At 48.4% G+C, this 13,330-nt stretch overlaps 1 protein-coding gene across 4 annotated transcripts in view; it reads left to right on the top strand.

Moving 5' to 3' along the window:
* The window catches only part of Vti1a (vesicle transport through interaction with t-SNAREs 1A), a 318,582-nt gene extending 308,659 nt beyond the window's left edge, over positions 1-9,923 (top strand). For 2 of the 4 annotated variants that reach the window (XM_052762508.1, XM_052762507.1), the window contains one exon: positions 8,313-9,923. In XM_052762508.1, coding sequence (XP_052618468.1) covers positions 8,313-8,406 — 94 coding nt within the window. In that variant the 3' untranslated portion in view covers positions 8,407-9,923. The remainder of the gene's footprint in view (positions 1-8,312) is intronic. The other 2 variants (XM_052762511.1, XM_052762510.1) reach the window with 1 other exon arrangement.
* Positions 9,924-13,330: the final 3,407 nt, after the last annotated feature.

Genomic DNA, 13,330 nt, shown 5'->3' with positions numbered 1-13,330 from the left:
AGACTGGTCCTGGGCTCTAAAGAGTTTACCTTGGACACATCCTCAGTCCTCTCAGGGCTTTACTGTTCTCTCCTCTAACACGAAGAATCTAGGCCTAGACCCAAAGACCTTTGCCAGCTCCAGCAGCCTGCAGGCCTGGAAGGGACTGCACACACCTTGCCTTTCTGGAGGGTCATTATTTAATTCTCTTCAAGTCCTTTCCAAATCCTTTGATGGAAGCAAGCTGCCTTGATCCTATGTGAAATTGGTAGCCAGCAAAGCTGCTCTCCAGGCCTCCTGCTGTCACCAAGTCCAGATTTAAGAATGGCAGTGGCCGTGGCACCCAGGCTGCAATCTGATGTACACATTGGGCAATGCAGAGCTTGATGTAGCTACACATCACTGATCAAAACCCCTTGGACTTATCAGTGTGTCTGACAGGTACTTGTTGGCTGCTTTCCCGGGCTGGGGAGGAATCCTGAGCCAGCCAATGGGACAGCCTCCCTTCCCTTTTGATGTTGATGCTCCCACCTTGGAGACAAGGCTCAGCCCTGCTGGGGAGACTGTCAACATGAGGCCCCACTACACAGCAACCTGTGGGAACAACAGCCTGGTGAGTTGGACAGGCAACAAATTCCTCACCTGTCCCTGCTTCCCCACCAGCCCCTGGAAGTTCCCCAGGCGGCTTGCCCTGAAATGGCACCTCCTTTTACAGAATTATTTGCCAACTGCACATGCATTAAGGGCCTTAGCTCTCAAAGTGCTTTCACGCCTTTAATGAGTATCCCTGATAGCTGATGAGTTGATTGACATTGTTTGGGAAGAAACTGAGAGTCAAGTGTCATGGAGTAGCTTGCTCCAGGTCACTCCAGGCAAAGCCAGGATTGTGGGCACATGACAAATTGCCCTAGCCCTGGCATGGCTCTAATTACAGCCTTTGTTGTCAGCCGTCTGTCACAGATTGCTCATCGCGATGCCCAAAGCCCACGTGTGCTAGGAGCTCTGGGTTCCCTGTCTTCTTCAGAGGTACTTGGTCATACTTTGCCGTAGCTTTCAGTGTGGCTTCTGTGACTTCCGGAACGACTGCATTCTCTAGCTGAGAGGGGGCGTGTCTCAGCAGCTCCTAGCTTTGAGGCTCAGGGTCACACTCTGAGTGAGGAAGGCAAAGCAGTGTTGCCTGTCCAGCCCACCCCCCATTTCTCTGGGTCCCTGGTAATGGTTTAAATTTTTATGTGATTGAAAAAATTCAAAGAATAATTTTTGTTACTGGAAGATCATATGGAATTCACATATTCCTAAAGTTCTATTGTAACGCAGTCCATTTTTGTTTATGTCATGACTACTCTCTACAAGAGCAAAGTTGAATAATTGGGACAGAGACTGTGTTATCCACATGGCTGAGAGCATTTAAGTTCACATGTGGAGCTTCTAACTTCTAATACCTCAGAGTGTGACCTTCCTTGAGCCTTCCTTGTGACATTTGCTAAGATGAGGCCATGTAAGAAAGATAAAGATTTGCCTATGGGTTTGCACACACAAAGAACACCTCACGAGGAGAAGTGTGGGGAACAGAGTGTAGCTGTAAACCAAGGATACTCAAAGATTGATAACAAGCCACAAGAAGAGAAGAGTGCAGTGGAACAGTCTCCCTGGAGACCTCAGGAGCCCACGCTGACAGCACCTTGACTCTGGGTTTCTAACCTCCAGAACTGCAAGATAAAGATTCTCGAAAGTCTGAGGAATTTGCCTTATGGCAGCTCCATCGAATTACTGTGATTACTGTCTGGCCCTTTACAGAACAAGCCTGCAGGTCCCCATTAAGCTTTGTAGAATTTGAGAAAGGGGTCTGAGCCCAGTTGTGCCAGGACTCAGGTCCTAGCTCCTGTTCTTGGATTCCTTGCTAGAGAGCTTGCTTGTGTCTCCATCTATCAAAATCTGTTCTTCCAGTGTCCCTCCTCAGGGCTCTCAGATTAGACTATGTCATAATTGATGTCAGCAAATGTTAACTGCTGGTGATGGCTTTAAAGGTTGGCCCAGCTTAACTGTATCAGGCCGGCAGTGGGCGGGCTGAGGTGGCTTCTAGATCATGCACCCTCAGCTCCCACCTCTCTGTGGCTTTGGGAAGCTGCTCACTCTGCTCATGAGTAGAAATTATCATTCAGAGCTGGAAGAATGCATAGTTCCTGGAGTCCCTGGGTGCTCTAGTTGCATACAGAGCTTCCAGAGAATGGGAAGGACTTGAGATAAATCCATTGTAGGGTGCAGGGAGGCAATTGTGAAGGGAACGGTGCCATGGAAAACCATCATGATACCCAAAACAAGATCCCAGGTCCACATGCCGGCTTGATAATTTCCAAGGCTGCCAATCAACAGGCCTTACACTAAGTGGCTTCAGGAGCCTTAGGGTCTGAAGCCAAGAAGTTTACTGGGCCATGCTCCCTTCAAAGAGTACAGTCTTCCTTGGCTCTCCTAGTTTCTGGTGTTACAGGCATTCCTCGGCTTGTGGTAGCATAGCTCCGGTTTCTGTCTACTCTTCCATGGCCTTACTGCTCATGTCTCCCTGTGTACTCTATTGATACAAGGATACATGACCACCTTAAAACCCAATTATTCTTTTCAAGATTCTTAATGAAGACCCTTCTTCTAAATGAGGTCACCTTATGAGCTTCCAGGTGGGCTGGCTTTGAGGGATGGGGGGACACTGTCCAATCAGTAGTGTAGCCATCCAGGGCTTGGTGGGACCTGGAGAGAAAACTCTCCAGCTACACAGTAGAGTCAGTATGGTTGAAGATTTCCAAATGAAGTTGCCCACATCAAAAGGCCATTGCTTGTCTATAACTGAGAAGTTTAAATGTGACCCTTCAGGTATCAGACTCACAGACAGATCCAGGGATGGATGTGATGTCTTCAGGATTTCGTCTCTTTTTCGTTGACCCTTGGCCCTGTGCTCCACTGGCAGGGGACATGCTTCTCTAGCACCATGGTTGGAATTATCTTCAGTAGCTCTAGGCTACCATTGGCCCTACAATCAGACCCAGCAAAGGGGGGACTATACTTCTCTCTAGGGGAATCCCCAGCAGACTGTGTGGTTTGGGAGTCAGACCAGTTTTTGAACACGTGTTTGTGCAAGAAATGGAGGTTTATAATTGGTAAGGCTTGCCTGGGTCATATTCCACCTGTGGAACCAAGATGAAGCCCATCCAATGCAGGTCCAGGGATAGTGCTGGGTGTGCCAACTCCCATGCACCCCAGCAGATAAGGGCATTGCGGGCATCCTTACCTGACAGTGGCCAGTAGCTAATCTTACACTATGCTTGTGTGCAAGAAGCCCTTTGGGGCCACAGTATGTCTCCCAGATGGACTCAAACCTCAGTCTTCCAGGATCACATGATCCCCTGCCTCAGCTTCACAAGTAGCTAGAACTTTAGGGACCTATGTCGCCACACCCTGCACAAGCTCTTTTTTTTCTTTCAAACATCTCTGCCAAGCTCTGTGTCAGAGGGATACAAAAGATGAAAGAGATTCAGGCTGTGGAAGGGCCACTTTTTACCAGAGAAAACTTCACAGAAACAGAAAAGCAGACACCTGTGTGGCTAGCGTAGTGGGAAGCAAAGCGCAGGGAAATCCAAGCTTGAGACCACACGGTCCGGAAGCCCTTGTTAGAGGGCGCCGCAGATCAAAGTCTCCGTGTGGAAGCGCAGCGACTCGGCCTAAAGTGCCTTTTGGTTACAAATAATAGAAGACCCAAAGCAAACAGTCTTGAAAAACGAAGTTAATTTATTTTCTCATGTTAGTCAAAGTTCAAAGGAAGGGTGGCTTGCTATAGAAGTTAACATGCCTTCAGGGTGAGGTCCTAGTTGTCTGCCCTTCCATGGGCCAGCTTGTTCCTTAGGCTGACTTCCTCCGGAAAATAAAATGGCTGCCACAGAATGAGACCTCACACTGGTATCCCAAGCTGTCTGGGTGACTGAGCCTTCACGACAATGGTGGAGCTTCCCTCTGCTGGGCTGGCTCAAGTCACTGTAGGCAGGGAAATAGAGTACACTGCCCATCATTGCTTAGGTCACAGTTCTACCTGTGGAGCCGGGGTGGCATGAGGTATTGCAGCCAGTCCTTACTGTGACTCTCGGGATGCAGAGTGGCCTGGGCAGCTTGCTGAGAACTCATATGGGCACCATTGCTCGTGAGCACACAGCAGCCTCATGCCCAGCTGAAGAAGCTCCTGGTTTTCAGTGAGAACATTTCTGAATGCAGAAAGAGCCCAGCTTTGGACTGGCAAGATGACTGAGTGGGTAAAGGTGCTTTCTGCCAAACCTGCTAAATTGAGTTCTGTCCCAAGCTGCACATGGCACAGGGAAAGACCCACTCCCCTAAGTTGTCCTCTGACCTCCACATGGACCCCTTAGCATACACACACAGATAGATGACAGACAGACAGATAGATACAATTGTGAATTTTATTGAAAAAAAAAACTTTTGAAAATAAAGAGACCAAAATTAATCTTCAAGAAAGGAATTATGGGCTATCATCAAACCCTGACTTCCGGATGTGTGCACCCCAAGCCCCACTGTTCTTAGTGGCCCTTCCCTTGACTCAGAAGGGCAGTAGTTATGCTGAAGTAACAAGCAATCCCCAGACCTCATCACCTTAGAACAAGTCCCTGTGGGCCCAGGAGAAGCCACAGGGCAGTGATCCTCCAGGTGATGGCCTGAGGTGTGGCCCTGTGTCCTGTCACTGAGCTCTCAGGCCATACATTGAAATAGCGAGCCCAGAGTCCATCCCACTAGAGGATGGACTGCTGAAAGTCAACTGCTTCCTCATGGGAGCAGCAACATGCTTGTGTGTGTGTGTGTGTGTGTGTGTGTGTGTGTGTGTGTGTGTGTGTGTGTATCTGAATTTCAGTGGCCAAAGTAAAGCCCGCACTAATACACAACACCAAGGACCAGCAGGATGGTGAGTGCTGGATGCGGAGGGGAACCTGGGCATCTGAGGAAGTGCCTTCAGGAGCGCTTGCTACAGTGCAGACCTATGCCCTCACACAGGAGATCAGGTGGCTGCCTGCCTCCTTCACTTGAACCAGGCTTCCATGATTCTGCATGCCACACACAGGAACTGTTTCTAGAGGGGAGGAGACTGGCAATGGAAGATTAACCGCTCCCCGGGTTCCACACAGGGATCAGTATTTTCAATAATACTGTGTGAGTTTAACCTCAAAGTAAATGGTTAATTCATCTTATATCAACAGCACTGTGATTCATAATGTAAACTTGGGGGATTTTTGATGTTTCAGGCCCACATTCCTTTTAATTTGCCTCTGCATTCTTTTAAAGCCACAGTTGCTCACTTGATAAAATACAGCATGCAAATGCATGGGCTTCTGCCTGGAGGCGATTTAGCCTGGCTGGTTCAGTAGATGTCTTCTTTCAAGTGTATACTCTTTCTTAAATTATTTACTGGGTAAACACACTTTGCATTTTCAAAAGGGAGATTAAGACTGCTTGCTGCTGGCCTGGTGGAACACCATGGCCCCTTATGCAGAGTTAAGAGCAAGTTATTGGGGCTGCCCCCAGACCTCTTCCCTGGCTTGCTATCAGTGCTCCTTGACCTGGCTGGCTTTTCTGATTCCTCCCAAGTCTACAACTCTGCATCCCGATCTGTTGCCCAGAGCAATAGGGACTGCCCAGCAGCAATGGCCAGTGACTCTTCTCCAGGCTTCCTCATAGCTGGGGTCTGCCACTGCCAGCCTTTTCCTCTCTCCCTGCCGGCTCAATCCTCTCCACTCAGGTGGGTCATTTTCTGTCCCTAGAAAGACATAGTTGCCCAAGTCCTTTGCAGCCCAACGCTGGGTGATGGCCCGGCTTTACTCTGCCCAGCTCTTTCTACCATTCTGCTCCCTTCATCTCAAATGTCTGGCAGCCCTTTCTACAGAAGCACCCATGTCTTCCACCAGCACACCCCCAGGAGCCGGGGTGGTCAGCCCTTCCTCTAGCTTCTGGGAGAGGAGCCGCGGCTGCCCTGAGAGGGCACTGTGCTGGGGAGCTCCATCCTTAGGGGCTTGTTTCAACTTTCACCTTCATCCTTTTCCTCCCAATTGAATTTGCCCAGATTTCTCCTGCATCCTCTTTAGAATGAGAGGGTTACAGTTCCCGGAGGCCACAGTCTGTGGTTTCCTTCCTTGGAGAGTTAGTTCTCTGTCCTGCTCCCAAGTGCTGGTCACTACATGGTGTCCAAGCTTCAGAGGTGAATTCTCCATGTTCTTTACAGGCAGATGCCCCGGAGCAGCAGGGCGCTGGTGATAGGGGATACCAAGAAGGGGAAAGCCCAATTAAGAACGGCTACGATTTGGGGATGTCTGTGTGCTTATTTTATTACCGTGTTCCCAATTAAACCCCCATAATTAAGCTTCCCAAGTGTCCATCTTGGATGCTTGGGGCTCTCATCCCACAGAAAAGATAGTTGTCACCCACACTGTATAAAAGACACACTACCACGGGTTACCTATGGCAGAATTTGTTAAGTTTTCACTCTTTGGATCTGTTTCACTGCTGAGATTCAGTTTTGCTGATTTCCTTTTTAAATCTGACATGGGTGAGTGTGGTAAATAGAGATTTGAACAATGACTTCAGCATACAGAGCTGTGGGGACCATTTTGAAGACTTGCCTCCCTTCCAGAGAAAAGGAGAAAAACCAACTTGAGTTTTAAATGAAGCCTAAGTAGAACCACTCAGTGTTCCTAATTAGCTTCACTTTAATAAACTGTGACGCCCCGTTCTTATTTACTTATAGGGCGGGACAGAGAATCCTTCCTGCCTCCTGGGTAAATATGGCCTGTTAGGTCTGAATTAGCTGTCATCACAGAAGAATTAATGTCGGGCCCAGGCTTTCTAGTGGGACAAGAAGAAATAAACAAGACAGATCTTCCCCGAGCCTCGTGTGATAAATGAGGACAGAGCACACCATTCATCTCCTTCAAGAACAGTGGACATGGGTACTGAAGCAGTTTTGCGGAAGACATGTCAGCAAATGGCGATCATTTTGTAACCTGTCAGGGAGAGAGGGAGCCCGTCCTGTTAGGGGACACAGGGGAGTGGGCCACTCTAATGGGATGGCATCCATCCATCTGTGAAGAGGGAAGGGTGGGTGAGGAGTATACCACCAAAACTGCAACCTGATGTCATCCTCCATCCCAGCTGCAGGGACCCTGTGAAGGTTCCTCTGTAAAGATGCAAAGAACCGCTCCCTGCTCAAGTGGAGGCCTGACTCATCCTCACATCCCCCTCCCTGTGGAAGACTCTGTCCAGGGTCCCATGTGCATAGGAGGACACAGAACTCCACACGTGCCTCTGAGCAGGTGGGGTGGAATCGCTGCAGGCTTGAAGCCCGGTGGGCAGCCTGCTAGACGGCCAGCCTCTCTGGGTTTCTATTTCCGTGCGCTCTGTGAGAGCAGCTAGCGTGGGCGAGGCTGTTTGACCCAGGTTCCCTTTGAAAGGCTCAACAAAGCATTGTGGTGTGCGACCTCTTTTCTCCGAATGAGGTAACAAATTATGAAATCACTTCAGCGGAAGCACGCTGCAGGCATCCAGAGCGTGTGTCTCCTCAGCTTGTCTTCCTGAGGTCAGCATCTGCAGGGCTGGGCTGGACCGAGGGACCATCATCCCCTAGAGGGCCCACCCACAGCTGCTTGCCAGGCACCTTGAGGACTTCCTGTTCACTCTCATTTCCATCTTTTTACACCAGGGAGCATATGTAACATTTCCTCCTGGCTTGACGAAGCCATGAGCCACACTGACAGGTGACGGCTTCACAACCTAAGCTGCAAGTGTGACACTTGCTTCTTAATCCTCTCCTCTCCCTGCTAAGTCTCTCTCGCTTTTTCTGGGGTATTTTTGTTCAGGTAAGTACCTCACTGACATATATTTCTTTGGAGTCTTTTCCTTTCACGGGAAACACTGGAAAAAAAAAAAAAGAAGAAGAAGTGAGGCTTGTCTCACATTCTAAATTAAAAAGAGATGCTCACATGGGGCCCTTGATCACTTAAAGAGGCTACATGGTACCCAAATCCTGGCAAGCCCTTGATTCCCCTTAGCTTTTTGGTAAGCATTCTATGACTGTAAGCACTGTGGAGTTGTTCATAGAACTGGAAGCTGTGTGTGTGTGTGTGTGTGTGTGTGTGTGTGTGTGTGTGTGTGTGTGTGCGCGCGCGTGCGCGCGCGTGCGTGTGCGTGCATGCACACTCTACCTGCCAGGCTGTAGTTTTAGCCAATTTAGCTTGAGCAGTGTTTGTCAAAATGCTGTTCATTTATCCATGGGCATTTTCTTCTCTCTCCCGCAGAATCATCCAAAACCGCATCCTGCTCGTCATCCTGGGGATCATCGTGGTCATCACCATCCTGACGGCCATCACTTTCTTTGTCAAAGGACACTGATACATCTGCTCTCCCTTGATAAACAGTGATCTTGTCTTGTTCTGAGTAATTAAGACAAAATGGTCAGATGAATCATTCTTTTGTGCTGACAGGCCCCAGGTGACCCGTCGCTCCCTCCCCACTGTTCAGCTGGAGTGCAGAGAGTGTAAAAATATTTTCTGTTCCTGTCTGCATGTAGGTTGATTTCCTTTCTGAGGTTGGTCTTTGCCCGGATTTGTTGTTTTTTGTAGGTAAAGGTGAATGCTCATTTGCCTTTAGGTAACTTCATCTGCTGTCCAAAATAGCTTTGGTAACGCTCTCCTTGCCTTGTGGACATGCCTGGGGTCCTGGTTTGAGAGGGGACATGATGACTCAGTCACAGGAGCTTCTGTGTGTCACGTACCTCTCTTTACCAGAAAGGTTTTCTGTGATGTCCTTGGAGAAAATGCCAGAAAAATCAGAGGTCAGCCCCACCCTTCCCGGCATAATGAATAGAGCCATCCTGCCTAGGCAACTTTATTGCAAAGGAGAGGATTCACTGTCACTTGTACAGGAAATTGACTTAGCACTTCCCCTGGTTTTTTATTATGTGTGTGTGTGTGTATGTGTGTGTCTACATATATATGCAAGAAATATTTACTCACCTTCCCAAATGCCATACTCCCCAGAATTTGCTGGCAGTGTGAGAATTGGCACAATATTTAATTGAGGCCTCATCTTCCCTGACCTGGGTAAGCATGTCTGTGTCTTCTCCGTTTTAATCTGAGCTCAGTCAGCATTAGCCCTCGTATATACAAAAGGTCTGAGAAGGTTCTCTCCACACCCCTTCCAGCATGGGTATTCAGAGAGCATGAGCAGGACTCCTCTGCTGGTGTGAAGTTAGCACTGTGGTGGGTGATAAAAAAGAGAGAGTTCTCTAGGACAGTCCACTAGAAAAGCCTTGGTGGGAAGTGTTCGCCAGCCTCCTGTCCAACAGTGAGGAATCGCAGAGTGCCACAAAAGAACTGCTTGATTTTTACTAACAACTGTTAGCAAAACCTGCCTCTGTTCTCTGCAATCAAACCTCCGTCACACTTTGTGATTTTCTTCCCTTCCTTTCTGTCCGAGGTAACCAAGAATTGTGTTCAGAATGTGTTCATTTGTGATCAGGTTTAAAAGTTGCCCAAGCTGAGGTCATTTCCCCTCTAGTCATGAAGCAAAATGTGTTTTTCTTAAAACTTCATGGGCACTTACAGGTCTGTACTATCTTTTTTAAATATAATTGGAAGCTTTGCATTCTTGAAAAGCCAACCTGTTCCCGTCACAAAAAATGCTAACCACCTGTGTTCGTGGAGAAAGATCATGCTGTACTTGACCCCCCCACCACACACACACACACATGCACGCACATACACACACATACTCCGAAGAGAATCATTATAAGGTAGAGAGGAAATGCAAAATCTACCAGAGAAATTGTGTTTGTGGAAACTGGCCAAGGCCTGTATGTGTTCAGATAAATCATTTATTATTGTGTAAATAAAGGTGTAGTCTCTGTGTCCGAAGGGTGGGATTTTGGCTGAACGAAGTGGGACAGCAGAGAAGGGCCGGAAGCCGTGCTGACTCTTCTGCCAGCTAAAGGGACCAGCTCAGCGAGAACCTTTGCTGCTGGTAACTGAATTCTGGGCATCCTAAATGTATAAAAGAAACCACTAAAAAGCAAGAACACAAACCAGCAGCGAGCGTCCGCAATGCTGATGCTGGTGAAGTGGACCAGTGCCTCTGGTGGCCTCCTTGGAAATGGGGGTTCTCAGGTAAGGGTGTGCTGAGTTCTAAGCTGTCTCTCCCACCTGCCTCCATCTTCCACTCAGCTGCTTCTTCCCAAGGCCACCTCCAACAAGCAGGGTGGAGCTGGGCATTGGCACTTGCTGGCCCCTAAGTATTTCCCTGAAGCCTGTATTCTCGAAGAAGCGTATGAATGAGAAGGAAGGAGAGCATTTGCTACTCACCTCCCAATGGCTTTCTCTGCCCAGGTCTTTTTTGGCTGTTGCCAGTGATTTGGGGAGTGGAAATCTGTGAACATATAACCCTTGGACCCAGCAGCTCCATCCCTTCCCCTAGAGAGTGTCCACCTCACTCAGGCCTGGCCCACTGGCGGTGGGCACTGGCCTGAAAGTCCCCTGACCACCTTCTGTTCTCCTGATGCCGTGGGAAGAGCACAGCGCCCTGGGTCTGGGATAATACTCTCCCTCCCTCCCTCCCTCCCTCCCTCCCTCCCTCCCTCCCTCCCTCCCTTCCTCTCTCCCTCCCTCCCTCCCTCCCTCCTGTCCCACCAGGGAAGGAAAGGAGTATGCAAACCTGAAGCAGGTGTCTGTGTGGAAGGTTCTAGGTTCATATTATGTAGACTTCAGTTGTTGAATATTTGTGAAGTTGGGAGCCTTTGTTTAAGAGTGTGTGGGAGGTAAGGGGAGGGTGAAATGGCAGCATGGAGGAGGAAGAAGAGGAGGAAGCCCTCGCCATATAAAATTCATGCAGACTAAACAGTTTCTGGGACAGTATAAATAAAGCGGATGCAACCCCGCTCCAGAATCAAAAGCAATTTAATTAAAGTCTCTTAAGTTGTAAAGAGTTTTAAATGTTCCGTGTTGAAGGCGGATGCCTGCAGATGCAGTGGATCTGACGTCAGCGGCCAGGCCTGGGCTGTGAGGCCATTTGCTATTCTGTTTCAGGCAGGCTGGATTGTCTTATTTTGGAACCAGCTTGGTGGGGGGTTTGCTTTGCTGCTGCCTCTGAGCCCTGAGCTTCAAAGGCTGAAATTAATGGCGAACAAAATTGTGCGGCTCTGGCCGTCCCATGCGGGGCAAGCCCATTGAGGGTTATCATTAAGTAAAGAAATAAAGAGGGGAAAAAAGCCTGCCTGCTCCAAAACCTCATCAGATAATGACCTCAGTGATTGGGTTTTCATTACCAAACAGCATCCAGAGATTATCAACTCACGGAAGAAGGGAGGAGGAAAGAAAGGAAGAGGCACGCACCGCCTTTCTCCCTCTCTCTCTTTTTTTTTTTTTTTTTTTTTGCACATCTTTTCTTTAAAACTGTCAGATCATTTCAGTATTTCAAATCCGAGGAAAACAGCCTGCCTGCTGCTGTATTTGAAGTTGTAATGGTGTCAAAAAGTCACGACTGACTGACAGCCGTCAGTCCCAGAGGGGCTCATTAAATCATAAAAACTTGACAAGGAAATAATTGCGCATGGCCAGCGACTTGGCGCCTGTTTAGACGGTTTTATTGTCTTTCATTATCAGTCCCCGCCATTACGTTCATTAACAAATTGCATTAAACAACTGTTAAGGGCTAATGATTTGTTTATCGCTTTTTTTCTATTATTATTATTTAAACATTAGCTGTGTCATGTGGTACCCAGCAGCCTCTTGCCATCATCTGACTGAATATTTTTCCACTCCGAGCCCTGGGTACTGTTGGAATATGAAATAGATTATTCATTACTCCCCTCTTTGCCACTGATTTGGTTTCATGTAGTGTCTTCCACAGAGAAAGATGAAAACTTGTCAAAAATAGGTTATATCTTATTCGAAGGGGCAGCAATAGCAGCAGGTACAGGCAGACTTTAATATTTAATTAAGGTTGATGTTAGCCCCTTTCAATGACTTCAGCTGTAAGTTATATTTAAATGCGGAAGAGAAAAATAATTGTTCTTAATTTGCAACCTGTTCGGCCAAGACACTCTTCGGTGGACTTACTGGAAATTTAGAGGGGGAGTTTTTAAATAATGAAATTTTCCATCATAAATATTTATAGTCGTTTGTCTACGTAGCAGAGAATTAAGTACAAGTGACGATTTCCTCATCACTTTGGTGTGAACTGCTTAGCCTCTCCGGGCACTCCCAGCTTGGGAATAAAGGTGGCAAAATGTCTGGCGGAGAAGCCAGGGACTCTAGGTTGTCTGTGGCCCACACTGCTTTCAAAGGAACGGCTGAGTCCCCAGCCCAAGGGCGTTGCCTTCCCCTTCAGCTGAGTGAGTGGATGGGAGACGGTGGTCTGTGGTGAGGGTGGTCTGTGGTGAGGGTGGTCTGTGGTGAGGGCAAGCAGGGAAGGGTTAAAGAAAGCTGCGTGAGCCTGGATGGCTGGCACGGGAGGTGTGCTGAGGTGTCTTGGCCTCTGTGCAGTCAACTGGAGCTCGTTACAAGCCACGATTCCCTAATGGGTGACAGGAGCAGCCCTTCCTGTAACTTGCCATTGATGGGCTTTTCCATGCTGCAACCTCAAGGGACCAGAGACGACAGAGCCCTATCATGGTCACCTGAGATCAGAAGTCCGTGGGTTCCTTCTGCCATGGCCCCTTGTTGTATCTGATCACCATTTTGTTTAGTTTGTGTAACTGGAAACCACAGCATCAGGGCTGGGTACCTTTTCTCCATCCTGTTCCTAGTTCCCCTCTCCCGTCCTAACAGAGGCAGATCCCAGATGGTCCTGCAGGAGTCATGAGCCAGCCAAGAGGCGTAAGATCTTGTTTTGAGTCTCCTTAATCACTGTGATGTAGAAATAGTGTCCACACCTGGGTCTGGAGGGCCTCAGGGCTCTAGTGACTAGAGTCTAGTCCACATTAGTCACATGACAACTCACCTCCCTTAGAGTGACCTCCACACCCCAGCAGAAGACAAACTTGAACCATTTTTCCAGTGGGAAGGAAGATCATGTGGCAAGCCACCCCTGCTGAGACAAGAAACTGTCCTCTATCTTGCCCTCACCCAATGCTGTGACCCGCTGACTTCAAACCTGACCCAAAGCTTAAATAAACACTCTTGTTTCTGTCCCTCGTCTGTGATGCATCCGGCCCAGCCTAGTGGCATCTGCCAGTCTGTCCACATAGTGATCCGTGGGCCAAGGAGAGTCGGTGAACAGCTCCATGAAGATCTTGGAGCCAATAGGCACCACACCAAGATGT

Source organism: Peromyscus californicus, unplaced genomic scaffold, assembly GCF_007827085.1.
Source record: "Peromyscus californicus insignis strain IS unplaced genomic scaffold, ASM782708v3 Scaffold_4__1_contigs__length_199733344, whole genome shotgun sequence".
Lineage (NCBI taxonomy): Eukaryota > Metazoa > Chordata > Mammalia > Rodentia > Cricetidae > Peromyscus > Peromyscus californicus.
The sequence above is the reverse complement of the archived record's forward strand: the minus strand, read 5'-3'. Positions and strand labels throughout refer to the sequence as shown.